The sequence below is a fragment of the Vipera berus genome, assembly GCF_964194415.1.
Source record: "Vipera berus genome assembly, chromosome: 7".
In the NCBI taxonomy this organism is placed as follows: Eukaryota; Metazoa; Chordata; class Lepidosauria; order Squamata; family Viperidae; genus Vipera; species Vipera berus.
The window spans coordinates 13,768,816-13,796,502 of record NC_138209.1 but is presented as its reverse complement, the minus strand read 5'-3'; the positions used below and the strand labels follow the sequence as shown (position 1 = coordinate 13,796,502).

At 41.0% G+C, this 27,687-nt stretch overlaps 1 protein-coding gene across 1 annotated transcript; it reads left to right on the top strand.

The window, feature by feature from the left end:
• LOC308671160 (broad substrate specificity ATP-binding cassette transporter ABCG2-like) lies at positions 1 to 27,687 on the top strand. Its single transcript, XM_081333231.1, has 15 exons — positions 1 to 576; positions 8,434 to 8,493; positions 10,500 to 10,614; positions 11,490 to 11,642; positions 13,303 to 13,460; positions 14,114 to 14,265; positions 15,509 to 15,607; positions 17,387 to 17,616; positions 19,763 to 19,845; positions 20,615 to 20,704; positions 22,520 to 22,644; positions 22,941 to 23,095; positions 23,592 to 23,681; positions 24,691 to 24,791; positions 25,427 to 27,687. The coding sequence occupies exons 1-15, from the start codon at positions 389 to 391 to the stop codon at positions 25,572 to 25,574; spliced, it is 1,947 nt and encodes a 648-aa protein (XP_081189357.1). The 5' UTR covers positions 1 to 388; the 3' UTR covers positions 25,575 to 27,687.

The following is a 27,687-nucleotide window of genomic DNA, read 5'->3' as shown; positions in this document are numbered from 1 at the left end:
CATTCTATTTAGGCTGCCCGGGATCAATCTATGAATATTAAGGATGCATCTGCCTAAAATGATGTTTGCATCATAGAGAGCAGAAATGTACAACTGATTTGTAGCATTGGATTGTTCATAATTGTACATTGTTAACATTTGAATTAGACTTTGTTAAAAAAAAGAAGTATTTTTAAGCAATATGGTCACCATTTTTAAAACAGTTCAGTTGATAACAATTTTTTAGGGCTGGTTAATTTTCAGCTTAAGTATTGATTGTTTAATACGGTTAATGCATTTATACATTTTTATTTGCATGATAAAATAAAACAGTAAATGAAAAGAGACAGCGCATGTCTGAAAAATAACACATTTATGTGTTTCCTAGGCGTGAATATAATCCAGAAAGATGTCTCAGAGCCCAGAAGTCATTGTCCCGATGGCAGATTGCGATACAAATGGTATCCAGAATCAATCTTGCAGCTCAACAAAACCCAGTACTGTTGCCTTTTGTAACATCTGCTACAGAGTGAAGACAAAGAGTGGATTTATAGGCTGTCGAAAAATAATTGAAAAAGAAATTTTAAAAGATATCAAGTATGTTCATCTACTACATCCACTTGCATGCTCAGATTGTTTTCTTTTTAGATATCCTTAGCATTTGCATAGGATTTTTAACATTGCTCATTTGCAATATTTTGGAAACTTTTAGACAGATGATGGCACTTGGATAATATCCCTGGGATTTGGAGTTTGTCTATTTGTTGAGGTTGTGCTTCTCTGAAGCATCAGGTGCATAATTTGGACTTTTTATTTTTTTTGGCCCTTCCAGACTGCTTTTGACTCCTGGCCTGGCCTGAATTAGTTTTCTTGGAAAGTTTTCAGAAGTAGTAATGACTGGTCCAAGATCACACAGCTGGCTTTGTGCCCAATATGGGACTAGAACTCATGGCCTCATGGTTTCTAGTTTAATGTCTTGACCACTACACCAAACTGGGTCTCGTAATTTGGACTCGCGTAGTCATTTAGGACCCATAATGGCTTCCATAATAAGGAATGCCTTTCTCAGCTTCAGCTGGTGTACTAGTTGAGTCCATTCCTGGACAGTCACTATTTGAACACTTATCTATGATAATTTTTTTCACATCATCAGAAAGTTCCAATCAGGGAAGGGTTCACACTAATGAGAAAGAATATAGTGTGTCTTTTTTCCCCCTCAGGATGACTATGTTTATTGACTAATCTTTCTATTAAGGATAATTAATACGATGGCCATTTGTAAATTTCAGTGGATTGAATCCTGTGGCGGTTGTGTAGCAGTGAAAAAAATGCTATCCTTTCTGGGGTGTACACTTTCTACCACGGTCATTTATGTCATATCCCAGGAGTCCCCCTCCCCCAGTCTATGGACTGGCACAGGTCTGCAGCATGCCAGCCCCTGGGCCTCGCAAACAAGCAAAGCCCCATCCGCAGGATGCAGGCAACATGCAAAACCACACCCCCACCGGTCTGTGGAAAAAACCTCTCTCCATAGAACCAATCCCTGGTGCCCAAAAGGTTGGAGGCCACTACCGTATGCCATACATTTTTTTTAAAAAAAACCAATTACAAATGAAGGCAAATATACCTGTCCCCAGATAATGTTGCAGGATCGATCCAATCTTTGTCAGTCACCGGGACTGGAGGTTTAATCTTTCAAGCTTTCAGACTTCTGTTAGAGTCCATCCTCAGGGAACATCTCTCTCACTAGAATGTGTCACCACTGGCCTCCAGCACAAGTACAGAAGCTCAGAAAACTAAACCTCTGGAGCAGGTGACCTACCCAGATTGGATCCTAAAAAAATTCTTATCCTTGGAATAGGCTAGAAGAGAACAAAATATGAGATAAATCATATGTGGGAATGAAGTATTGTTGTTGTTGTTAGTTGCGAAGTCATATCCAATGCATCGTGATCCCTTGGACAATGTTCCTCCAGGCCTCCCTGTCCTCTACCGTCTTCTGGAGTCCATTTAAGCTCACGCCTACTGCTTCAGGGACTCCATCCAGCCACCTCATTCTCTGTCATCCCCTTCTTCTCTTGCCCTCAATCTTTCCTAGCATTAGGCTCTTCTCCAGTGAGTCCTTCCTTCTCATTAGGTGGCCAAAGTATTTGAGTTTCAACTTCAGGATCTGGCCTTCTAAAGAGCAGTCAGGGTTGATCTCCTCTAGGACTGACCGGTTTGATCGCCTTGCAGTCCAAGGGACTCGCAGGAGTCTTCTCCAGCACCACAGTTCAAAGGCCTCCATTCTTTGGCGCTCAGCCTTTCTTATGGTCTAACTTTCACAGCTATACATTGCAGCTGGGAAAACGATAGCCTTGACTATACACACTTTTGCTGGCAGGGTGATGTCTCTGCTTTTTAGTGTGCTGTCTGGATTTGCCTTAGCTTTCCTCCCCAGGAGCAAGCGTCCTAGAAGGGAACAGAATATGGGAATGAAGTATAACCACTAGATAACAAGTGAAGAGACATGAGAAATAAAGCATTGTCTACTCTAGATCTAAAGGTTGGTTGACTAGTTTGGAGAATATAGAAAAAACACAAAACACAGTAACCCAAGTTCTAACACCAGTTGTCTCCTGTTCTCGGATGTTTGTTTTATGGATCTCCCTTTAAATGTTTACTTTCCATTCTTATTTTGGCCCATGTAGGCTCAAAAGTTCAGTATGGCGTGGGGTCAGTGTGTGATGCTATAAATAATTAACTGAATTATATTACTCTCTATGTGAAAAGTAAAAGGGTTACTCCCTGCAGAATACTCAGCAAAATACATCTAGGTAGCTAGGTGTCATGAAGGCAGAAGTCATCACACTTAATTACACCATAAAAAGGTCAGATTTCAGAGAATATCTGAGGTCATGGTTATATTTTGAAGTCAATATTTTTTTCCACACAGAAACTCCTGAAAATAGATTCAAGTCTTTGCATATTTGGATCAATGGATTTCAATTTATTACTATAGGTCCGTGGTGGCAAACCTATGGCACACGTGCCACAGGTGGCACGCAGAGCCCTGTCTGGGGGCGAATGTGCCGTCGCCCCAATCCTAGGCCTTCAGCTGGGTTTTATAAACCCTTTTTGCTTTAGGCCTCTGCCACCGTGTGCAAAAAAAGAGAAAAGGTTCAATGAATCAATTTCAACTTCTCACGGGGAAAAAAAAGATCTCGCAAAGTTGGAATTGATTGATTGAACTTTTTAGTCCCACCCAGTCTGCCGTTACCACCGCAGTCACGACCACCCAATGGGCCACGACCACCCAATTGGCCATACCCACCCAATGGGCCACACCCACCCGGCACCCAACGATACATAAGTGGGTTTTGTTGCATTTTGGGCACTCAGTCTCTAAAAGGTTCACCATCACTGCTATAGGTAGTCCTCAACTTATGGCCACAACTGAATCCAAAGTTTATGTCGCTAAGTGAGAAATTTGTTAAGTGAGTTTTGCCCCATTTTACGACCTTTCTTGTTAAGTGACTCGTTGCAGTTGTTAAGCTAGTACCACGGTTGTTAAGTGAATCTGGGTTCCCCATTGACTTTGCTTGCCAGAAGGTCACAAAAGGGGATCCCATGACCCTGGGACACTGAAACCATCATACGTATGAACCAGTTGTCCAGCATCTGAATGTAAATCACAGGACCATGGAGATGCTGCAATGGTCGTAAATAAGAAAAATGGTCATAAGTAACTTTTTTCAGTGTCATTGGAACTTTGAACGGTCACTAAACAAACTGTTGTAAGTTGAGGACTACCTGTATCTAGAAGTCTATGGAGGCTCTCAGTCATCCAGGTCATGGTTGTCCCAAAGGTGCTTTTTCAAGAGGAAATTGGACTTTCTTTGTTTTTCCTTGAAGATGTTTTGCTTCCCATCCAAGAAGCTTCTTCAGTTCTTCAGTATCTAGAAGTTCAGGTAGTTCTCGATTTACAACAGTTCATTTAGTGGCTGTTCAAAGTTACAAAACCATTGAAAACTGTGACTTTTGACTTTTTCACAGTTGCGACCTTTGCAGCATCCCATGGTCATGTGATCAAAATTCAGATGCTTGGCAACTGGCTCACATTTATGACCGTTGCTGTGTCCCAGGGTCATGTGATCCCCTTTTGCAACCACCTGGGAAGCAAAGTCAAAGGGAAATCCAGATTCACTTAACAACTGAGTTTCTAATTTATCTACTGCAGTGATTCGCTTAACAACTGTGGCAAGAAAGGTCATTAAATGGGGCAAAACTCACTTAACAACTGTCTCACTTAACAACAGAAATTTTGGGCTCAATTATAGTCATAGGTCAAGGACCACCTCTACTTTCAATTCATTTACTCATCCAGGTTTTAAACTGTGTTTGAAAAGATGCAGAAAAACAACAATGAGAGGGATGTAGACAATTTTGACAAGGAAAGGCACAAGAAGTTGGCTTTCCTTTTTCGGTTAACAAGAAGAAGGGCAACTAAGGCAGAGGACACCTTGGATATTTAAAAAAATCATATATTGTATGGAAAGTCTCATCGGTCTTCCCATAATACAAAATATAGAGTCTTGAAATTAATTGAGTCACAAAGGAAGTATTTGCCACTATTAGTGGCCACACTGGCTATTCTTTGTGTGTATTCATGTGCCTTCAAGTTCATAATTATGAACCCTGGCAACAGTAGTCCACGCAGAAATTTTTTGGCAACATTTTTTTGGTAAAATAGTTTCCCACTACAAATAGTCCTTGACTTAACAACAGTTCGTTTAGCAACTCTTGCAACGGCACTGAAAAAGTGACTTACGACCGCTTTTCACATTTTATGACCTTTGCAGCATCCCTATGGTCCTACTGCGGCATCTCAGGGGGTTGGGAGTGGGAGGCACCGTTTTACGGTGGTTCTCCTCCTATCTCCTGGGCCGCTCGCAGTCGGTTTTGACGGGAGGGCAGAGATCCGCCCCGAGGCCTCTCGTTTGTGGAGTTCCTCAGGGGTCAGTTCTCTCGCCCCTCCTGTTCAACATCTATATGAAGCCGCTGGGCGAGATCATTCGTGGTTTCGGGGTGGGGTATCATCAGTATGCTGATGATACCCAACTTTTTTTCTCCACCCCGAACCAACCCAGTGATGCCCTCGCCGTGATGTCCCGTTGCCTGGAGGCGGTCCGGGTCTGGATGGGGAGAAACAGGCTTCGTCTCAATCCTGCCAAGACTGAGTGGCTGTGCATACCGGCATCTCGGGTCAACCAGACTATTCCATCTTTAACGATGGGGGGTGAGGTGTTACCCCCCATTGATAGGGCTCACAACTTGGGCGTCCTCCTGGATTCACGGCTCAATTTTGAAGATCACATAGGAGCCGTGACCAGGGGGGCTTTTGCCCAGGTTCGCCTGGTGCGCCAGTTACGACCCTACCTGGACCGAGATGCCCTACGCACAGTCACTCATGCGCTCGTGACCTCCTGTTTAGACTACTGCAACGCTCTCTACATGGGGCTGCCCTTGAGGACCACTCGGAGGCTTCAGCTGGTACAGAATGCGGCTGCGCGAGTTGTGATGGGGGTTTCCTGATACTCCCATGTAACACCTCTACTCCGTGAGCTGCATTGGCTTCCGGTTGCCCTCCGGGTGAGATTCAAGGTGCTGGTGATGACCTATAAAGCCCTAAATGGCTTGGGTCCGGGATATTTGAGGGAACGCCTGCTGCCAGCATCAAGTTCCCTTCGTCCTGTGCGCTCCCGCAGGGAGGGCCTTCTCAGGGTGCCGGCGGTAAAAGACTGCCGGCGGATAACACCCAGGGGGAGGGCCTTCTCTGTGGGTGCGCCTGCCCTTTGGAACCAGCTGCCCATGGAGCTTAGGACTGCCCCCGACCTTCGTTCATTTTGTCGGGACCTGAAGACCTGGCTCTTTGAGCTTCCCGGCCCAGGCTGAGATTTTTTAATTGGGGTTTTTATATTTCTTCAGGGATTTAATTTAATCTTTTTAATTGTTTTTAACTTTTGTATCGATGTTTTAAGTACCCTGTAAACTGCCCTGAGTCCTTCAGGAAAGGGCGGTATATAAATTTAATAAAATTAAAATTCAAATTCAAATGTGACCAAAATTCAGATGCCTGGCAACTGACTCATATTTATGGCGGTTGCAGTGTCCCAGGATCATGTGATCTCCTTTTGCAAGCTCCTGATGAGCAGCGTCAATGGAGAAGCCAGAGTCACTGAACCACGGTGTTACTATCTTAAAAACTGCAGTGATTCATTTAACAGCTGTGGCAAGACAAGTTGTAAAATGGGGCAAAATTCATTTAACAACTGTCTCGCTTAGCAACATAAATTTTGGACTCATTTATCGTCGTAAGTCAAGGAGTATTTGTATCTTCTTTCTAGGGTTGAAGAAGGCCACTGACTTAGACTTTTTTTTTTAAAAAAGAATCGCTGCCAAGTTGTGGTCAGGTCTTGATAACCAAATATCTAGTTTTGGATTTCCTGGTACTTTCCTATTTAATTATTATCCAACTCTGAGCAGGCTTAGCTTCCAAGTCAGAGACGGGGATCCAGATGCTACCATCTGCCATAAGCAACTTGACAATAATGATGCTGCCTGTTCAACTGTATCCGATTCTCGGCGTAGTAGTCCAGTTCTCTCTCCGCATTTTCTGATATTTCACTTGTTTTATGCTCTACCTGGAATCAGCTTTGATAGTCTTTAGCCGCCACGTTTGGGGCGGCCTCGTTTCCTTTTACCGTTGATTATTCCGAGCGCAGCTCTCTTTTTCACTGAGTTTGATCACCTCATCTTATGATTTTTGCCTTCCAGTGACATGTTTGTTTTTATATGTTCCATTACTTGCCTGTCACTTTTGGGGTCCAAGGAATGCCCAGAAGCCTTCTCCAGCATCACAACTGAGAAAACCTCAAATTCAAGGAAGATCAGATAACTAGTGACTACTGGTCATATTATACAATTTCTTGTTCTAAGGCAGTATGAACTGTTAAGGGGAGAGGATGGACAGGTGGGGTTTTGTTTTGTTTGTTTATGCTGCATCTTGGCTCCTTAAAAGAACCTGTTTGGGCATTCTGAAAAAAGGAGGTTTATTAGGTGGATCTTTGGAACTACAAGGTACGCAGTGGCTCAGTGGGTTAGGATGCTGAGTTTGTTGATCAGAAGGTTGGCAGTTTGGTGGGTCGAATCCCGAGTGCCGCGTAACAGAGTGAGCGCCTGTTACTCGTCCCAGCTTCTGCCAACCTAGCAGTTCGAAAGCACGTAAAAATGCAAGTAGAAAAATAGTGACCACTACAGTGGGAAGGTAACAGCGCTCCGTGCGCCTTTGGCGTCTAGTCATGCCGGCCACATGACCACGGAGACGTCCTCAGACAAGCGCTGGCTCTTCGGCTTTGAAACGGAGATGAGCACCGGCCCCTAGAGTTGGAAACAACTAGCACGCATGTGCGGAGGAACCTTTACCTTTACCTTTTTTTGGAACTACAGGTAGTCCTTGACTTACAGCCACAATTGAGCCGAAAGTTGCTAAGCGAGGCAGTTAGGTGAGTTTTTACAACCTTTCTTGCCACATTTGTTAAGTGAATCACTGCAGTGGTTAAGGTAGTAACACAGCTGTTAAGTGAACCTGGATTCCCCTCTGACTTGGCTTCTCAGAAGGTCCTAAAAGAGGATCAGATGACTTTGGCACACCATAAATACGAGCCGGTTGCCGAGCATCTGAATTTTGATCACGTGACCATGGGGAAGCCGCAACGCTCGTAAGTGTGAAAAATGGTCATAGGTCACTTGTTTCAGTGTCATTGTAACTTCGAATGGTCACTAAATAAATGCTTGTAATTGGAGGGTTACCTGTAATGCACAGAGTATTTCTTTTGCACTGGGGACTCTTGTGTCTTTTTCTTTTTTTCTTTTTTTAAATCTTTTTCAAGAAGTTCAGCAGTGGCAGAAATCAGCTTCCTTGAATTACACCTTGCCTCTAGTGTCCAGCTGTTGGCGTATTCCATACCAGACATGTCAAACACAAGGCCCGGGGGCCAGATCCGGCCCGCGAAGTGGTTTCATGTGGCCTGCGAAGCCATCCTGGAAACAGTGAGGGAACGGCCCCCACTGCCTTGGCCCTGGCCCAGAGACCCTCCTTCTGCCAGAGACCCTCAGATCTGTCCCACTCCTGCCCAGGCCCCCATAGGCACCCTTGATGCGAACGATGTAGAGCTGGCCACGCCCACCCAGTAGGCCATATGCACTCTAGCCACGCCCACCCAGTAGGCCATGCCCACCCTGGCCAAACCCACCCAGCCCCCTGAGGGCAACTGCAATGCTGATGCGGCCCTCAATGAAATTGAGTTTGACACTCCTGTTCCATACCATAGCTTTCCAAGGCACATTTCTGACCTAAGATGCTTGCTTCTACTGGCTTAGAAAGTGATACTTCTTTGTTGGTTTGTTTTTCAGTGGAATAATGACACCAGGACTGAATGCAATTCTGGGGCCAACAGGCAGCGGCAAATCTTCGTAAGTTTTACAGCAGTGGACAAATGTGGTTTCGTTTACACACACACACACACACACACACACACACACACACACACACACACACGACTGGGAGTCCCCTGGGCAATGGTGATGTCACCAGCTAATCCTTTTAACTTTAATTTGGAAGCGCCTCGGGTGCTTCGCTCGTGTCAGAAGCACTGAGATGCCTGCAAGTTAAAAGGATTAGGTGGTGACGTCACCATTGCCCACGGGACACCCAGCTGGGGGGCTCCTTTCATGTCCACAGCAGGAGCTGGAGTAAAAGATGGGTTCTTAACACACACACACCCCATGGCAGCATTTGGCTTTCGAGCACGGGCTCGCTCTCACATCCAACCCAGCCTCCTAACTGCAAGAGCCACCCCATTACACACGGTTTTCTATAATCCTTTGCTAAGCAGAAATTACTTTGATGTGAATCATAATTGGATAGCTTCTCTGTCCGCTATTTTTAAGTTTAAGTTTAAGTTTATTAATATTTCTATACCGCCCTTCTCCCGAAGGACTCAGGGCGGTGTACAGGGCAAGAGTAAAACATAAAGTTACAAAAATTAAAAAGTTATTAAATACATGCCCATAAAAAACAATAAATACATTAATAAAACCCCCAATAAAATGATAATAAAAACCCCAGCAATCCCACCCTCAGGCCAGGCCGGCTTGTTCGAACAGGTATGTTTTCAGATCGCGGCGAAAGGAGCGAAGATCCGGATTGTTGGAATATTTGCTTGGATCCTGATAGGTATAATGCTATGGTCACATACCTATCTGTGCTGTCCCAGGCAGCTGAAAAATAGCTGGATGTGGATTATGCCCAACTCTCTAAGAATCAGGGGTAGGCAGCTTTGGCTCTTTTATGACTCGTGGACTTCAACTCTCAGAATTCCTGAGCCAGCTATGCTGGCTCAGGAATTCTGGGAGTTGAAGTCCACGAGTCATAAAAGAGCCAAGGTTGCTGGCTCAGGAATTCTGGGAGTTGAAGTCCACGAGTCATAAAAGAGCCAAGGTTGCTGGCTCAGGAATTCTGGGAGTTGAAGTCCACGAGTCATAAAAGAGTCAAGGTTGCCTACCCCTGGTCTAAATGCTCAGCATTAAGATGCTGAGGCAGTAGAGCAAGAGATGTGTTTGTCACAAGTCATAAAATTTTAAAAGAAAATATATTAAAATATTGATTCATAGATTTGGAAGAACTTAAGATGTCATCAAATGCAATCTCCTGCAGACTGTAGGATTTAACATATCCAGCCTTTGTTTGAAAATCTCCAGCGAAGAGGGAAAAAACCCATTCCATGGGGTAACCTATTCCACTAAGTGACAATTGTTACTCTCAAGAAATTCTTCTTAAAATCAATTCTGTATTTACATTCTTGAAATTCATTGCATTAGTTCTAGTCTTATTTTGACTGTGAGAACAACCACAAAGAAAAGCCTCCAAAACAGAAATGTAATTTGAGAAAATGTCTTAGACTTGACCTCCCTAGTTCTGATAAGATAAAGGCAGCAAGGGGGGAGGGGGCCAAATTCAGATTTGCAAATTTCTGTAAAAATAGTATTAGCACAGTCACAGTCTATTGGTCAAACCATATATTTATGCCAGATAGATAGTTTGATGATGCGTTCTTCCTTTGAAATCCTAAGTACCTCCAGACTTGCAATGTAGGATCAGATCATAACTGTGAAGAGGATGGTGTAATCCTGGCTGAGGAAATCCAGGAGTTGAAATCTTCAAGTTGTCAAGGTTGAGGGACACTGATTTACATGAAATAGTAGCAACTGCTGCAAAATTAGACTGGGAGAGATGAGACAGATGGGTTTTGACGATCTCTGCCAAACCCTCTATCTGAAGGTATTGCATCTCATTGAGGCTTTCCCCATCCTTGTGCATTTTATGTAACCAAAACCACACAAATGCGTTATTTGCGTTTGTGCACTTTTCAGCTTAGCAAAATGTGGCAAACATCATGCAATCCTGATTTCTCCTTTAGATTACTGGATATTTTAGCGGCACGGAAAGACCCTCGTGGCTTAACTGGAGATGTTTTCATCAATGGTGCCCCCCAGCCTGCCAATTTTAAATGCATCTCCGGCTATGTAGTCCAGGTAATTGAGTATCCTTTTTCCCCCACCTGATTGTTCACCAAATACAGTGAAACATCAGAACTGTTATGTGTAAATGTCTTTTATGCAAAAGAAATCTGGATATGTATAGAGTGGACTATTCCATGCTTTCTCTTCTTTTTTTGACACTTCAAGAATCTGGAGCAAAAGTTCCATGTGTTCCTTGAAATCTGACAGAGGCCCAGGTTTTCAGCTGCTGCTGCGGTTGAATGCTAGGCTGGTCAATAACAAACCACCTCTCATTTGTGACCTTATTAAGAGGAACATGCCAACCTGGCAAGCATCACCAAGACATGGCTGGGTTTGAAAGCAAGGGGGTATGGCACCACTCAGACCTGCAGGCCATGGGAGGGGTTCAAACAGTTGTCATCTGGGACTATCTATTGGCCTTCAGAGGTGCTGCTCCACAAGTTGCCAGTTATGAGATCCTGTTTCACATTGGATAGGCTTTGGAACATCTCACTTCCAGAAGTGATGGAGGCCCACCGCTCTCCTGGCCTTCTGGAAGAATATCAACACCTGGCTCACGGCCCATTGGCATGCGGGCCTAAGACTGATATGCAACCCTGGGACTCATTGGTGGCTTGAGGGCACTGCCTTTGCCTCTTCAACATTTTTAACCTCTTAATTTTTAACTTTGCTTTTAATTATCTTTTATTTATTTATTTTTAAAAAAATGTTTTTAACTCTATTTTTAATTATATGTTTAGCTCTGTTTTTAATTATTATTTTTTATATACCACAGTATAAATGAGGCGAGATGAGCGGTGTAGAAATTTGATAAATAAATACATATATAATTTCTGGTTTGACGCAAATAAATGGAAATCAGCTAAAAGCTTCCTTTGTATTTTCAGGATGATGTTGTGATGGGGACTTTGACGGTGAGGGAAAACTTCCAGTTCTCAGCTGCGCTCAGACTACCAAATACAGTAAAAGCTCATGAAAAGGAGGAGAGAATCAACCAGATCCTCAAGGAGCTGGGATTGACAAAAGTGGCAGATTCAAAGGTAATGAAATTAAATCTCCCTGAGGACTGATTTCCATAAAGGGAGCACTAGAAATGGACTCTAAAGGCACGCGGTGGCTCAGTGGGTTAGGATGCTGAGCTTGTTGATCAGATGATCGGCAGTTTGGCGGGTCGAATCCTGAGTACTGCGTAACAGAGTGAGTGCCTGTTACTCATCCCAGCTTCTGCCAACCTAGCAGTTCGAAAGCATGTAAAAAATGCAAGTAGAAAAATAGGGACCACTACGGTGGGAAGGAAACAGCGTTCCATGCACCTTTGGCGTCTAGTCATGCCGGCCACATGACCACGGAGACATACTTGGACAAGCGCTGGCTCTTTGGCTTTGAAATGGAGATGAGCACCGGCCCCTAAAGTTGGAAACGACTAGCACGCATGTGCAGGGGAACCTTTACCTTTTATCTATCCTCACGCCCTAACTTCACCATGCCAGCCAGAATGGTGTAAAAACCCTCTGAATGGCACCAAGGCTTGGAGAGGGTGTTATAATGTCAATTGATCTGTATTTTCATTTGGTGACATTTTACTCAGGAATATTTGTCAGCAATATATCTTGATTTTCTAGATCAGGGGTCCCCAACCCCCGGTCTGTGGACCGATACTGGCCCGTGGCATGCCAAAAACCGATCCACCAGACAAGCAAAGCCTCATCATTGGGATGCAGGCAGCACACAAAACCACACACTCTCCAGTGCATGAAAAAACTTGGAGACCTCTGTTCTAGATCTCCCATATCCAGGACTTTGCCTATAACATACATAGACACACATATAGAATATCTGCCTTCAATTATCTAGATTTGGATCTGGTTCTATCTCTATATCTCTAGCTATACTTATTCCAAAGCCTATACCTTTATCTATACCTATATCTGTATCCTCCCAGAATATGGGGCATATTCATCCTTTCATGTTTTTTGAAGTCAACTGCAATTCGTCTGTGCTCTTTGTGTCATTAATAGGGAGACCTATGATCTATAACACTTGTGCATAGCCTAACTACAACACAGTATCAACCTTTGGGAGAAGTGAAGAACAGGAGGGCTTATGTGTTACCAGATCTTTATATTAAAAATGAAGAATACAGAATTCTGGCTACTCAACAATCAGACTGAGAGAAATTGGTCTTAATGAGATGAAAGGAGTGTATTATTAGCCTTCTGATTAACAGTGCAGAAGTAAATATGAACCAGGTTAAGCGATTAGGCAAATAAATGGGGAAGTACAGAGTGAATACTTAAACCAGATGTTACTATGGTTTGTTCTTATCAACACTGAACTAGGGTTCAGCAAAGGGTGCCCGAAGATGACAATGTATTAACTTTGTGTCTGTGCTAATGTACCACTGATAATGAATACATATTCCAATTGGAAGGGTCTTTGATACTCTCTAAGCTTGGTTGTTTTCTTGTAGACATTTCGTTCCCCAAACTAGATAACATCACCATGATATTATGAAATGTCTACAAGAAAACAACCAAGCTCAAACAACATCAACCCTGAGCTGCAAATATTCTCCTTTATCTTCCAGGGGTTTTTTAAATCAAGTTCAATAGCAAGTCTTCTATTTCTGGGTGCTAAATAATCTGTACTGGAAAATGTTTTCTAGAAGACAATGTCACGGACATCCCCATTTTCCATTAGGTTGGAACTCAGTTCATTCGTGGCATATCAGGAGGAGAGAGAAAAAGGACCAATATTGGAATGGAGCTCATTACTGACCCAGCCATCTTGTTCTTAGATGAGCCAACCACTGGTCTGGATGCCAGCACAGCCAATGCCGTTTTGCTGCTCTTGAAAAGGTAATTGCTAGATGAAGTGCTCCATGTAGAAACTAAGCAGAAAATAACTCGAGGTTTTCAAAAACAGAGTGCACAACTGTTGGGTTGACCTAGAAGACCTCCAAGGTCCATGTCAGCCCTTTGATTCTATGATTCTATAAAAGGAAGTGATGCTATAGTCCAAGGGTCTTCAAACTTGGCCCTTTTATGACTTGTGGACAACTCCCAGAATTCCTCAGCCAGCATTGCTGGCTGAGGAATTCTGGGAGTTGAAGTCCACAAGACATACAAGGGCCAAGTTTGAAGACCCCTGCTATAGTCTTTTTTCCATGCACAAAGGCCACATATAGAATTAAACATCGTCCCCTTGATCAGAGGATCAAGATACCATTCAGAAGGCGTTTTCTTAGCAGCCCTACCCGCTCCCTGAAAAGAAAAAAGAATAATGAAAAGAAAGAGACCAGTTACAATATTGACATTTTGCACAGCCAAACAAAATGACAGATGGATAAATGGATGGATGGATGGGTGGATATTTTAATTCATTTTTTCCCCAAAACAAAAAAAACACCTAGGATTTGAGTGATCAATATTAATTTTCAGGGTCTTTTACATTAAGGACTTAACTTTAGCTCTTAAACATATTTCTAATGAGCTTTCTACTCTCTGTGCAGGATGTCTAAGCAAGGGAAAACCATTATCTTTTCCATCCATCAACCACGCTATTCCATCTTCAGACTGTTTGATAAGCTGACCTTGCTGGCTGCAGGAAGACTTTTGTATCATGGACCTGCTCAGAATGCCTTAGAATACTTCAAGACCAACGGTAAGCATCCAGAAGGCTATTTATTGAATGCCTGGATATCTCCTTTTCTTTTTTCTTTTCTTTTTTTTAAAAAAAGATCTGGGATCTGATTTAATTTGGAACCATAACGTTGATGGGAAAGTATTTACCTCTGAGATTAATTTGCCAAAGATCCAGTATGATTCTTAGCTCAAAGACAACAGTGAAGGACAGGATTGCTCATGGAGTATTAGTATGAATAAAATTATAAATGACCTTACTTAAGCCTAAGTATTAGATCTGGATAATGTATTTGGAGAGGCATTGCAATAAACTTAGCAAAGATGGTTTTGTTCTTCAGAGGCTCATCATATTTTGAGGTCTTCCTTCAGTTTTCTTAGTACCTTGTCTCTGTGTGCACCTTTATGTTCAAAACCTGAGAAAAAAGTCTGAAGGTGAGATAATGAGCCTTGTAGAAAACTGGCCTTCAGAAGCAACCCCTCCAAATGCTTTCCACAATTCTATTACACAATAATCAAGGTGTACCAAATACCATACATGTACTTTGGAAACTTTGGAGTCGAACAATGTGCTGTTACGTTATGAAACAATTTTGAGGGAAACATTTATTAAGAAGTAGCCAGGGCAGATGTGCGTAGAAATGTCCTAGCCTTTGTAATGTAGTGGGTCTGACGCAAGGAAGAGACGCCAGCTGGAGTACGTGTTCATCTCTTTATTGGGGGGGAACGTACTGAGGAACGAGGGTTACCTGGCCTCCTTAAATACCTAGCCAGGTAGGCGTCCAGCCAATGGGGTTGGCCCTAGGTTTCCCGCCGAAACTAGGTTTCCCGCCAAAACCGTCCAGGCCACGCCCCCTGGTGGCTGTTGCTATGCAGATGCCTGCATTGGATACATAACACCCTTCTCTAAACAATCAACTTTCCAATGGCTTGTGTTCTCCCTGCGTTCCATCCCCAGCATTAAATCCCAAAGGAAAAAGGCTGTGATGATGCTACCATCTTTGCTAAGGTGGAGTCCTGCATTTTTTTAAAATTGGTGGATACGTTTTGCTTCACCTGGAGAAATTCAGAGAAAATGTCTACCCAATTTCTCTGTCCTAAATTTTATTAAGGAAGCCTGTTTGGGCCAGCTCTAGCAAACAATAATGTAGATGTTTGTGGTACTGCCGGAAATGCTTTGCCATATATTTTCACCAATGGTTGAAATGATGCAGAAGCAATTTTGTTTCTTTTATTTTTTCTTTCTTTCTTTCTTTCTTTTTGAGGTTATGAGTGTGAACCATACAATAACCCTGCTGACTTTTTTCTGGATGTCATTAATGGAGACTCGACAGCTGTGGCTTCTCATAATGAAACTGACAAAGGTATAGTGTGCAAAACATAGCTCCTTGTTTGGAATCACTGCCTGGTGTGCTATAGAGAGCCAGTCTGCTTTTTGCACTGTCAGCTCTGTCATTGAGCTCACTTAGGATCTAAATAGTGCAAATTGCACCGCAGGAAACATATATCTAAGTACATTAGATTCATTTATGTGTCAGTATTCCTAAATGCTGCATAGCTTTCACTAATTATGATGCAGTGGAGCCACAGAGAGTAGGGAAAGCTGCATCCATCATTACATGGATTATATTTTAATACCAGCTCTGACAAATTGAAAATTGGTTCTGCAGTGTTAATCAATTCTCTAGCTACGCTATGCATCTGTTGAAGTGAGCTACAGCCTACAAAAGCCAGTACCTTTTGATAAATGTTGTTAGCCAAAAAAGAATAGCAGAATAACAGAGTTGAAAGGGACCTTGGAAGTCATCTAGTCCAACCCCATTCCAGACAAGTAGCTGTCTAGACTTCTCTTCAAAGTCTCCAGTGATGGAGCACCCACAACTTCTGAAGGCAAGCCGAACGTTCTCCTAATTATTCTAACTGTCAGGAAGATTCTCCTTAGTTCTAGGTTACTTCTCTCCTTGATTAGTTTCCATCCATTGCTTCTTGTCCTGCCTTCTAGTAAGGTACAAGCAGACTGATATTTTTGGCCATCATTGACTAATTTAGATTCCTTCTATTTTTGTCTTTTTACCAACCTTTTAATGTTGGTATTGTTATTATTTCAGATTTTTGTGTGCACCGCTTTGAGCCACATTTAGATGTAAAAGTGTACTTTAAAAATTCAAAAATGAATAAAAGGATATTTACAGGCCCACCGACTTCTGGGTGACAAGGAAAGTGCTGGGCCATGATCAGTGAGATGCAAGTCAAAGTTTGAACTCAGCTACACAGAAATTCACTAGGTGACTTTGAGTCAGTAACTTTAACTTATCACCCAGGATTGGTATGGGGAAAATTAAAAGAAAGAGACATATGAATGCTGCCTCAAATTCCTAAAGGAAAAGCAGATACAGATCAAACAATCAGTTCTGAATTGGCTTTGCTGTCTCTGCAGAGATTTATAGGTTGGTACAATTTCTGTCATGATCATTGTTAAATAGCGGGTTCTTTGGCTCAGGAATGAAGACGTGGAACGGAGTACAGGGTAACTCAGTTTATTTCGTGCTGTGACTGTACCAGGGAAGAGGCTGCAAACAGCCGCAATATATAGTCTAGCCCCTAGGTGGCAGCCAATAGGTTTGAATCAACCATTGCCGCCTGGAGCTAGCCAACTGCAGCACAGGAGACTTGTAGTCTGGGTTGCTGGAGAGCCGTTAGCTGCTCCAGCAACCCACGTGGTATTCCCTCAAAAGCCCAGTACATAACAATGATTATCATGATGCTCATCATTAGCATAAATACAGGTAGTCCAGTTCATTTAGTGACCATTCAAATTCAGTTCCAGTGTCCCCAGGTCACATGATCATCTTTTGTGACCTTCTGGCAAGCAAAGTCAATGAGGAAGCTAGTTTCAACTTAACAACCATTTTTACTAATTTCACAACTGCAGTGATTCACTTAATAACTGCGGCAAGAAAGGTCGTAAAATGGAGCAAAACTCAACAAATGTCTCACTTTGAATTGTGGTCATAAATCAAAGACTACATGTATTTAAGCAACGCTATTCCCACCACCATCAAGCCAAAGTGCTATCTGTCCACCCAGAGAAGGGAAAAAAAACCATATTCAATGTAATTATTTTTCCTTTTATCTCTTTAAAGATGGTACTCACGATCAGATGCTGGCAGACAAATTGGCAGAGAAGTATTCCAGTTCTTCTTACTACCAAGAAACCAAAGCAGAATTGGAAAAGCTGTCTTCCAAGGGCAAAACCAAACACATCACTTTCCCAAAAATCACCTATTCCACTTCCTTCTTTCACCAGCTGAAGTGGGTCTCCAAACGGATGTTCAAAAATTTAATGGGTAATCCTCAAGCCTCCATAGCACAGGTAATTCTAAAGGTTTCAATTCTCCTGCCCTTTGACATTCCAATTTTAGACTTACTGAAGCTGGTGAGGTGTTGCTTGGGGCTTAGGTGTCAATGCTTCCTTATTTTCAATAAGGAATTTGTTTCTTTCACGTTTCTTCTTACAGAAGTCTTTACAGTACTGTTAAAAAAGACAGAGGACTACTGGTGCTTCCATGTTGACATGTCTTTCCATCACTCTAAAGCGTCTCTGATCACCCACACCTTCCAATTTAAGAAATCCCAACTGGCAATTCCCTCCTGGCATTCCCTTGATTACGGAAGGGGTCTCAGAGAAGATCAGCTGGAGAAAAAAGCTGATTTTCTCTGAGATCCTTCCCATTGTCAGAGATAGCACCAGTTTGAATGCTGCCTCTCTAGGAAACTAACTAACCTGATTATCCTCCCCATTTCTTGATCTAAAGGCTATAATTCATATTTTCTTATGGAGCTGTAAGTTTCTCTTTGGTTGGGACTTCTGCCTCTTAGATCTCCTAGGATCCCAACCTATTGGGCACCAGGGACAGGTTCTGTGGAAAGAGGTTTCTCTGCGGACCGGAGAGTGTGTGGTTTTGTATGCTGCCTGCATCTCGCGGATGGGGCTTTGCTTGTTTGTGTGGCCCAGTTGTTGGCATGCTGTGGCCTGGTACTGGTCCACAGAGCGGGGATTGGGGACCCCCAATCATGAGGGCTGAAGAATTCTGGGAGTTGAAATCCACAAGTCTTAAAGTTGCCAAGGTTGGAGATTCCTGCTCTACAGATATTCTGCCTCCAACATGTTTCACTACCTTACTACAGCTGAGACACCCTGTTGCCTTACTTTACTGATCATCCCACACTGTAGTTTCCTGATACTCCCCATTCCCCACCACCACCACTTTTCTGGCTGCAAAAACCAAACATGAGAAGGGAAGAATGAGGCTGAGGATAAGCTGGCTGTTATTTTTTTATCCTTCCGTTAGCCAGCTGTAGGAGCTCAGTAATGATGGACACCAGCTTGACAGCTTGAAATTGCTGTGAAAGATTTGATAGGTGAGTCCAGTGACTGTGTGGAAGTTCTCTGAGATTCAATAAAGACTGTTTTGGGGTCCCTGATAGTGTAAAAAAGCTGCTTTAGAGGTAACTGCCATGGAGAAATAGCAGCAGACAAAATCTATCCCCTTCACCATCATTTCTTAGAGGTTTGGTGGTATTGGGAAACTTTAGAAGTGGGGCTTAATAAAATGATTAGATCTGTTTGATTTCTTGTTAAAACCTTTGCTCTCCACGAGGCAATAATCTCCTCATCACAGAGGTCTTTGATGTTGTATGTTGATGTTATGAAAATCCCTTTTAATAGCATTGTAAAAGCTTGACCTTGTGACAAGAATTATGCCCTTTAAGAGTCTTATAATCTCCTGAGGGCTAAGAGTCCTAACTTCCTGCCCCCTCTTGATTGCTTTGTTCTTCCTAACCTCATTAGGAATGGTTTATGAAATGAAATCTGTAAATGCTGCAAGGTATTCCTTTAAACCTTTGTATTAATCTTCTCAGATTGGTCTTGCTATGATCCTTGCTCTCTAATACAATTGGCTTAGTTGCACGATTTTTGACACTAGGTCCTTTTGGCAGTTTCCTGAATTTCTTCAGTTCAAGATCGACTCTCAATGGCCTGATACCATTACTTTGGCTGCAATTTTAATCAATGCTATGTAGTTTCTTTTTTTAAAAAAAAATGTATTGATTTTTTGCAGTAACAATCCTTAGTACCTGGTGTTCAGCGTGTTGTCTTGGTTCATATTTTTTAAAAAAATAATAATAATTTATTTTTATACTTCCATAATTAGTATATTGATTAATAGTATATTTCTTTGATCTTCTCTTCTCCTAATAGTGTTCTCCTTCTTTAACCTTAAACAAATAGAATTAATATTTTCTATGCATAAATGATTAAATATGAACATTTTTTCCATGTTTGTACCAACAACAATAGCGTCCACATATGACATTTTTTTTCTTATCAAGAAGAAGTCCACGAGTCATAAAAGAGTCAAGGTTGCCTACCCCTGCACTAGAACAACTGTTTTCCAATAGGTTTATGTTAGTGTGCATCAATTAATAACTGAGCATAATATATGTTTATATTTCAGTTACTGGTTACAATTTTCCTGGGATTAGTCGTGGGTGCCATATTCTTTGGTGTAACAAATGATGGTAAAGGTTTACAAAATAGGTGAGTCCTTTGGGGATAATAGGATGATCAAATGAGTGGTATTTGTTTTGAGTGCAAATTCCAACAATGATAACTCGAAATAAAATTGAAACCTTATTTTAACAGGTTGAAAATGTTCATTACAGAAAAATGTATGGTGAATTGGAGAGTAGGACATTGCAAGAGATTTCCACTATTTTGTCTGATATTTATCTCTGTGTACATGTTTTTGCATAATGGGATGATTATAGAAATTGTATTTTGGAGGTAGTGCTTCAATTCAGCTATGGAAAACACACTTGAAATAGGGTGTGTTCATAGGGTGAAATCATTGCTTCTGCCATCTTCACTGTTTAATAGCAAGGGCTGTTGCTTTTAAAGCCAAAAAACATCACCTACACAAAACTGATATAAAAGGTTGCCAGAGGTAATAACTTTTCTTGTTTTAATTTTGATAAAATATGTATTTATTTGATCAAGGTTAGAGCAAGATTGTTGTTACTTCTTCTGACAACTTTTTAAGGAAAAAAAAATAGTCAGATAAACCCTTTTGGCTTATCATTTGTATTTCCCTTTAAAATTTTAAAACCTCGGCCAGTTTATTTTGTTGAACCAGTAAAACTTCCTTTTCTAAATCATTCTTTTTTATTTACTATTTACCTCCTGGAACACAAGTGACAGAACATTTTTTGCTAAGAAAATAAAACCCAGAAGCGCTGGATTATTTTATTTTTTAAAAAGCCATTTGAAAAACCTAGTTTCTCACAATGACAATCTGTCTTTCCCCTAGAATCGGTGCCATGTTCTTTATGACCACTAATCAGTGTTTCAGCAGCATCTCAGCAATTGAACTCTTTGTGGTGGAGAAGAAAATATTTATGTAAGTAAGCATTCCTAGAGAAAATAGATGATGAATATCTAAAAGAATTCTTTCTTTAGTGATAAAATCTTTTGATCTACCGTATTTTCCGGCGTATAAGACGACTTTTTAACCCATGAAAATCACCTCAAAAGTTGGGGGGTTGTCTTATACGCCCAGTCGTCTTATACGCTGGAAAATCAGCGAGCCCGGGAAGGCACGCCCTCCCCTCTCACTGTGGAGGAAGCAGGGCAGGCTGGTGTCTGGCGGGAGCCGGCAGGGCAGTCCTGCGCACGCGCGTGCTCCCCAGCTGTTAAGGAGCACTCCTTAGCAGCCGGGGAGTGCGCGCATGCGCAGGACTGCCCTGCCGGCTCCCGCCCGACGCTCTTCCCTCTTGAAGCAGCATCGCTCCCTGGCTCCTAAGGAGTCCTCGGGGATGCTGCCTCAAGAGCCATGGCAGGTGCCTCACGCTCTTCCCTCTTGAAGCAGCATTGGCGGAGCCGTTGGGCGGGAGCCGGCAGGGCAGTCCTTCCCTCTTGAGGCAGCATTCCTGAGGACTCCTTAGGAGCCGGGGAGCGATGCTGCCTCAAGAGGGAAGAGCGTCGGGCGGGAGCCGGCAGGGCAGTCCTGCGCACGCGCGCACTCCCCAGCTGCTAAGGAGTGCTCCTTAACAGCTGAAGAGTGCGCGCGTGCGCAAGACTGCCCTGCCGGCTCCCGCCAGACGCCAGCCTGCCCTGCTTCCTCCACAGTGAGAGGGGAGGGCGTGCCTTCCCGGGCTCGCTGATTTTCCGGCGTATAAGATGAAAAATCTTGAAAATCATCTCAAAAGTTGGGGGGTCGTCTTATACGCCCAGTCGTCTTATACGCCGGAAAATACGGTATTCACTTGCAGTATAGTCCTCTCTAGGCCTCAATGGGTGTGCAGGTTTGACTCTCATTGCTGTGTTTGGCTGTGCATAGGGCAATCCAAAAACTCAAGATAGTAGTCACAAGGTACCTATTAGACATGCTTCTGTTTTTATGACATGCTTCTGTTTTTATGACTATTTCTAACTTTAATCAGTAATATTTATTGAGAATGCCACCTAATCCCTTCATGATTCTGGGTAGTACTGGCAATAGCACTTAAACTTATATACCGCTTCACAGTGATTTACATCCCTCTCTAAGCGGTTTACAGAGTCAGCATATTGCCCCCAGCAATCTGGGTCCTCAGTCAGCAGAATTAGCCTGCAGTACTGCATTCCAAGCTTAACTGATACACCACAAGAGATTAAAAAAAAACAAGCAAAAGTTTCCATAAAACAAAAGGTCTGTCTAAATAAGTTTTGAATGCCAGGCTTTACTCTGTAATTTTAGAAATATATTGGGGCAAAAACAAAATGGCTTAAATTAAAAGGAATCACAGTTTTTGCAGAAATAATAGTTGAATATGCATATTGTAAGAATGGGAGTTTGATATTAGGATAAACATTGTTATTAGGACATATCAAAATGTGATATTTAATTTTTGATTGATTGATGATTTATTTATCTATCTAGCTTGTGAACTCAGCCATAGACGCTCGAAATGCCGAGCCAGGTTTTATGTATAGAGTAGTGTGAATACAGATTGTAATTTACTCCGTAATGAGTAGTTTAATTATTATTCAATATATTGTGTAAACTGGTTGCAAGAAGTCAAACTAAAAGCTGTAGAGCTTTTGTAAATGCAATATTTCAGTCAGGATAATTTCCAAGGAACAGTCATTCTGCTGCAATTCATACATGACACATCTATGTTTTTAATGAGTGAAAGTTAATCGAGTATCTAATTTTTTGGTTGTTTTGTTATAGACATGAATATATCAGTGGATACTATCGAATTTCTGCATACTTCTTCTCAAAACTAATGGCTGATTTAATACCTATGAGAACTTTACCCAGCATAATTTTCACCTGCATAGTTTATTTCATGCTAGGTAAGTTTATCATCTTTTGTCTATCTGGAGAAATATACCGAGCAAGATCTGCAAACAGATGTTTCATGTATAGACATCATAAAAACTACAATGCATCTTTATGCAAATCGGAATGAATTATGTAACAAAAAATGTAATCCTCAGGCTAAGCTACAAACTGCTAAGCTTGTAAGCCGCCCTGAGTCTTCGGAGAAGGGTGGGATATAAATGGAATTAAAATAAATAAATAAAAAATAATATAATGTTTGACAATATAATAGGATTGAGATTCCAATCCTGCTTTTCTTGTTCTCAAGGACTGAAACCCACCGTAGAGGCTTTCTTTATAATGATGTTTACTCTGATGATGGTGTCATACACTGCAACCTCGATGGCACTTGCTATTGCTACAGGACAGAATGTGGTTGCTGTCGCCAATCTCCTGATGACTATCAGCTTTGTTTTTATGATTGTGAGTACCTTGAACGCACATCTCATTAAGGCTACTTTGTCCAACTTCAGAGGTTTCCAGAGGGTTGTCAACCACAACCATAGAATCAAAGCCCCTTCCTTTTGAATTTGTTGCCATGACACAAATAAAAAGATGGGGTTTCCATTACATGATTGTGATTTCCCTATTGACTAACCCTAACAATTTGCTTGTCCCCTTCCCTGTTATCATCCCTTCCCCACATAATGTTGTTCAGGTATGTTACACATCAACATCTGGCCAGCATGCCTGAATATGGGCATTTCTCTTACCACCAGGCCAGTTTGATGGTAAACAGTTTGAAAAACCAAGATGGGATTAAGAAGATACTACACACAGAAGGAAGAGAATGGATTTAGTTGAGAAAATAGAACAGCCTTTAACATTCCAGGAAATGTTTGATCATTTACTGATTATAGTTTCAAAAATTACATTCCTTTTTTTTTAATGAATTTTGCATCTTTGATTTTATCTGCAGATTTTCTCGGGTTTGTTGGTCAATCTCACCAGTGTCATGTCATGGCTATCTTGGCTCCAGTACTTCAGCATCCCTCGATATGGCATGACAGTAAGTGCTACATCATCTTGTAAAGAAGAATTGACTAATATGTATCTTTCTGTCCATCCTGTCCATCCATCCATCCATCCATCCATCCATCCATCCATCCATCCATCCATCCATCCATCCACAAGCATTCTCTAGCCCACAATAGTATATTGCTGAATAGCAAACAAATGAAATCCTTTCAAGACCTCAAAATCTCTGTTCTGCGATTTCATGAGATTAATAATACAAGGAGAGAATACTGATTTATTGGTTCTTTTATGGGTTATGGCCCCAGTGCAGTTAAACATATAACTAAAGGGGCAATTTTAGCAGCAGTGGGTATATTGTAAGTCTAACACACATAATATCTAATACTTCTGAATGCATAGGCACATTGTTGCACACATTGAGGCTTGTTTTTTATATGCTTTCAAAAACACTATTGTGTTATGTTTCTTCATCTTCAAAGGCATTGTAGATCAATGAATTAGTTGGTCTTGAGTTCTGCAATTTCCATACAAATGAAAACTGAAGCCCCTCCAATTTCTTACTTGAAGCTACATTCATGAAAAAGTTTTAAGTCAATGAAGTTGTCAAGTGTCCAGTCCAGTTAGCCCAAGCCAGAATAATGTAAAAAGGGGAATGAGAAAAAAGATTATTGTTCTCCTAACTGTATTTTTAAAAAACTTTTCTTCTTGATTAACCATCTCACAAACAAGAAAAGCCTCACCCTTCAACCAAGATGTTTACTTTTATAATACCCTCAGATATTATTTGGTTGTGTGTCAAAAAGCTCTGAAAATCAGGGTCAACTGTTTTCTGCTTACAAGTATGGAGACTTCCTTTAATAGCATTTATTTTATTTATATTTTATTTTTTTCTGCAATTTTAACAGAAGTAGGTATATTGTAAGTCTAACGCACATACTATGTAATACTTCTGAATGCATAGGTATATTGTTGCACACATATGGCTTGTTTTGTATATGCTTTCAAAAACACTATTGTGTTATGTTTCTTCATCTTCGAAGGCATTGCAGATCAATGAATTGGCTGGTCTTGACTTCTGCAATTTGCATACAAATGAAAACAGCATCCCCTCCAATTATACAGAAGTTAGCACAATTCAGCCGTAAGTAGGATCTCTGCTTTTCTCAGCTATGCCTAATACTAAAGACTTGAGGCAATCCTGGTACAAGATATTATAAGTGAAAGAAATGAAATATTATCCTTTTCATATTATGGTTAATGAAGTCTTGAATCCTTTAAAGTGGGAATCAGAAGGAGAAAGCACCTAAATCTGATCAGGTCCCCCCAGAATATATTTTCCTATGTAAAGACTTTGCACTGATAATACCAACAACTTACAATTGTAATTGAGACTTGGAATTGTGGTTGTAAATCATGTCGGTCGATAAGTGGGTAATCATATGACTAGCCTGATTTTACAGCATTATTATGTGGTGGTTGTTAGGCTACCCTCAAACCAATCTGTATCCATGGGTTATAATGTGGCCACATCTGTGTTGCAGTCTTTGGCCCACACAAGACTGAGGCATCCTTTGGTGCTGTCTAAGCGTGGTTGTTTTCTTGCAGATGTTTCATTACCAAACTAGGTAACATCATCAGGTGTACCCAGAGAGTACCAAGGACCCTTCATTTCATCCCTGAGCTACAAATATTCTCCTCTATCGATGCCACACAAGATTGTTACATGTGTGGTGAAGTTTCTAATAATCAAAAACCTCTGCTTGTATTTCTTTTTAGGTGCACTGGAGAAGAATACCTAAAAAGCCAAGGGATTGATGCAACTGATTGGGGGTTATGGCAGAACCATGTGGCACTGGCTTGCATGACCATCATTTTCCTTACTATTTCTTACTTGAAGCTACATTTCATGAAAAAGTTCTCTTAAGTCAATGAAGTTGTCAGGTGTCTAATCCAGTTAGCCCAAGCCAGCATAATGTAAAGAGGAGAATGAGAAAAAAAGACTATTGTTCTTCTAACTGTATTCTTTCAAACTTTTCTTCTTGATTAACCATCTCACAAACAAGAAAAGCCTTATCCTTCAGCCAAGATGTTTGCCTTTATAATACCCTCAGATAGTATTTGGTTGCATGTCAAAAAGTCTGAAAATCAGTGTCAATTATTTCCTGCTTACAAGTATGAAGATTGCACTTGAATAGCATTTTTTTATTTATATTTTTCTTAAAAAGTCTTTATATTCCTGACATAGCCCATGCTGATTCACAACATTAAATGACAATAAAATTATATTTAAATGAATGGACCCATCAAATAACAATAAAACCATCTCACAAATAAAATTAACCATTGATAAAGACATAAATAAACTTCTTGAAGGGAATGCTACATTTAAAGATTTCAGGTTATTTTTCAAATAATTAGATACAGTGGTACCTTGGTAGTCATCGTTAATTGGTTCCGGGAGGCACAATAATGATGAGTATCAAACAATTGTTTCCCATAAGGAATAATGTAGTGAGTCACAAGGCAGACGACATTGACAAGTTCTAGCTTGTGCATTGCGTACCAAGCAAACAATGATTACTGGGACAAAATTTTCACATCACAATGAATTGAGTACCAAATTTGATGAGTTTTAAAGCAGCCGATACTAAGTCACCATAGTACGTGTTTAATTCTTCCCCAGGTACTAAATGGTTATGAAATGCTTAATTCCAGATTAATCATATTTCTCAATATATGGGTTTGTAAGTGATTCATAGTCTAAAGTATAAATATGAAGTGTAACAAAGCCATTGGAGATAAACCAGGACTGGTGACAGATACCACTACAAATACTAAAACTCTATTGATATTTTTATTATTATTTATTTATCAAATTTTGAAACTGCCCATCTCCCTCACAGACTTTGGGCAGTGTACAGTACAGATAAGATGTACAGATGTGTACAGCTAGCCTGATATAGGCTGTAACAAGCCTGAAAGCTTGACAACAATTCTTTTCTCTCTCTAACATCAAAGAGACTCTAGACAAGGCAATCTTGAGTATCATTTTTACACCTTCCTGTTTTCCTGTTCATGGTTTCCTATTGACTGCAATATATTTTTTCAATGCTAACTCCATGCTGCTGTACAATTGTGTAAAAGGTTACTTAAATATCCAGTCCAATTCAAACCAATCCAATCCAATTATAGGTCAGTGACACAGATCAAGTAAATCTTACTAGATAAAACCTGTAATGTACAACCCACAAAATAGAACATATAAAATAAGGCATATAAGGAGCAAGAATTGCAATCATGCTACCACTATTTTGCTATCAACAACACACACATTTTATTAGTTGCCACGCAGGTATGGAAACATGACATTTTTGTTTATTATTTACAGGCTATAAAACATTTCTACTTACAACCATTATTATGGATTGTACTTTGTGTGCAAAGCTTAGAATGAGAATTGCCCCTACTACACACCCAACACCTGTGAATATATGAGAAAACATTGATATAAAAATGTGCATAGTATGTCGGGATAATAGTCAGGTGGTTTCCAATTCATATTATCCACAGTTACAGCACAAAAGTTTTATTCTACTGCACTATTGCATTTAAACATATTTCATGGAGTATTTTTTCTCATAACCTTTTTGGAAGCCAGTGACTGAATTGCCATACCTTAAACTTAAAACCGTGATAGTTGGGGTTTCATATCAATATAAAAGCCTACATTTGAACTTTTTGGTAGAAAAAGTCAATACTTGCTTTATATCAAAATATATTAAGGTTGTCCAAAACCAATATCAATATAGTAGGTACGAATGGATGATCAAAGCTGTCCTTCTTTTTAACATGTATAGGATGCGTATTTTACTTTTGTTCAATCTTGTCCAATTCTCAGAGACTGCCTAGAGAAGTTTGCAGTTTTCTTGGCAAGATCTTTTTGGAAGTGATTTGCTATTGTCTTCTTCCCAGGGCTGAGAGAAAGTGACTGGCCCAAGGTCACCCAGTTGGCTTCATGTCCCATGTGAACTCATAGT

Coding starts and splice junctions, on each gene's coding strand:
- LOC308671160 (XM_081333231.1), top strand. CDS start 389: ATGTCTCAGAGCCCAGAAGTCATTGTCCCGATGGCAGATTGCGATACA. Junction 20,705..22,519: donor GTGGAGAAGAAAATATTTAT/GTAAGTAAGCAT, acceptor GTTTTGTTATAG/ACATGAATATATCAGTGGAT. Junction 24,792..25,426: donor GAAGTTAGCACAATTCAGCC/GTAAGTAGGATC, acceptor ATTTCTTTTTAG/GTGCACTGGAGAAGAATACC.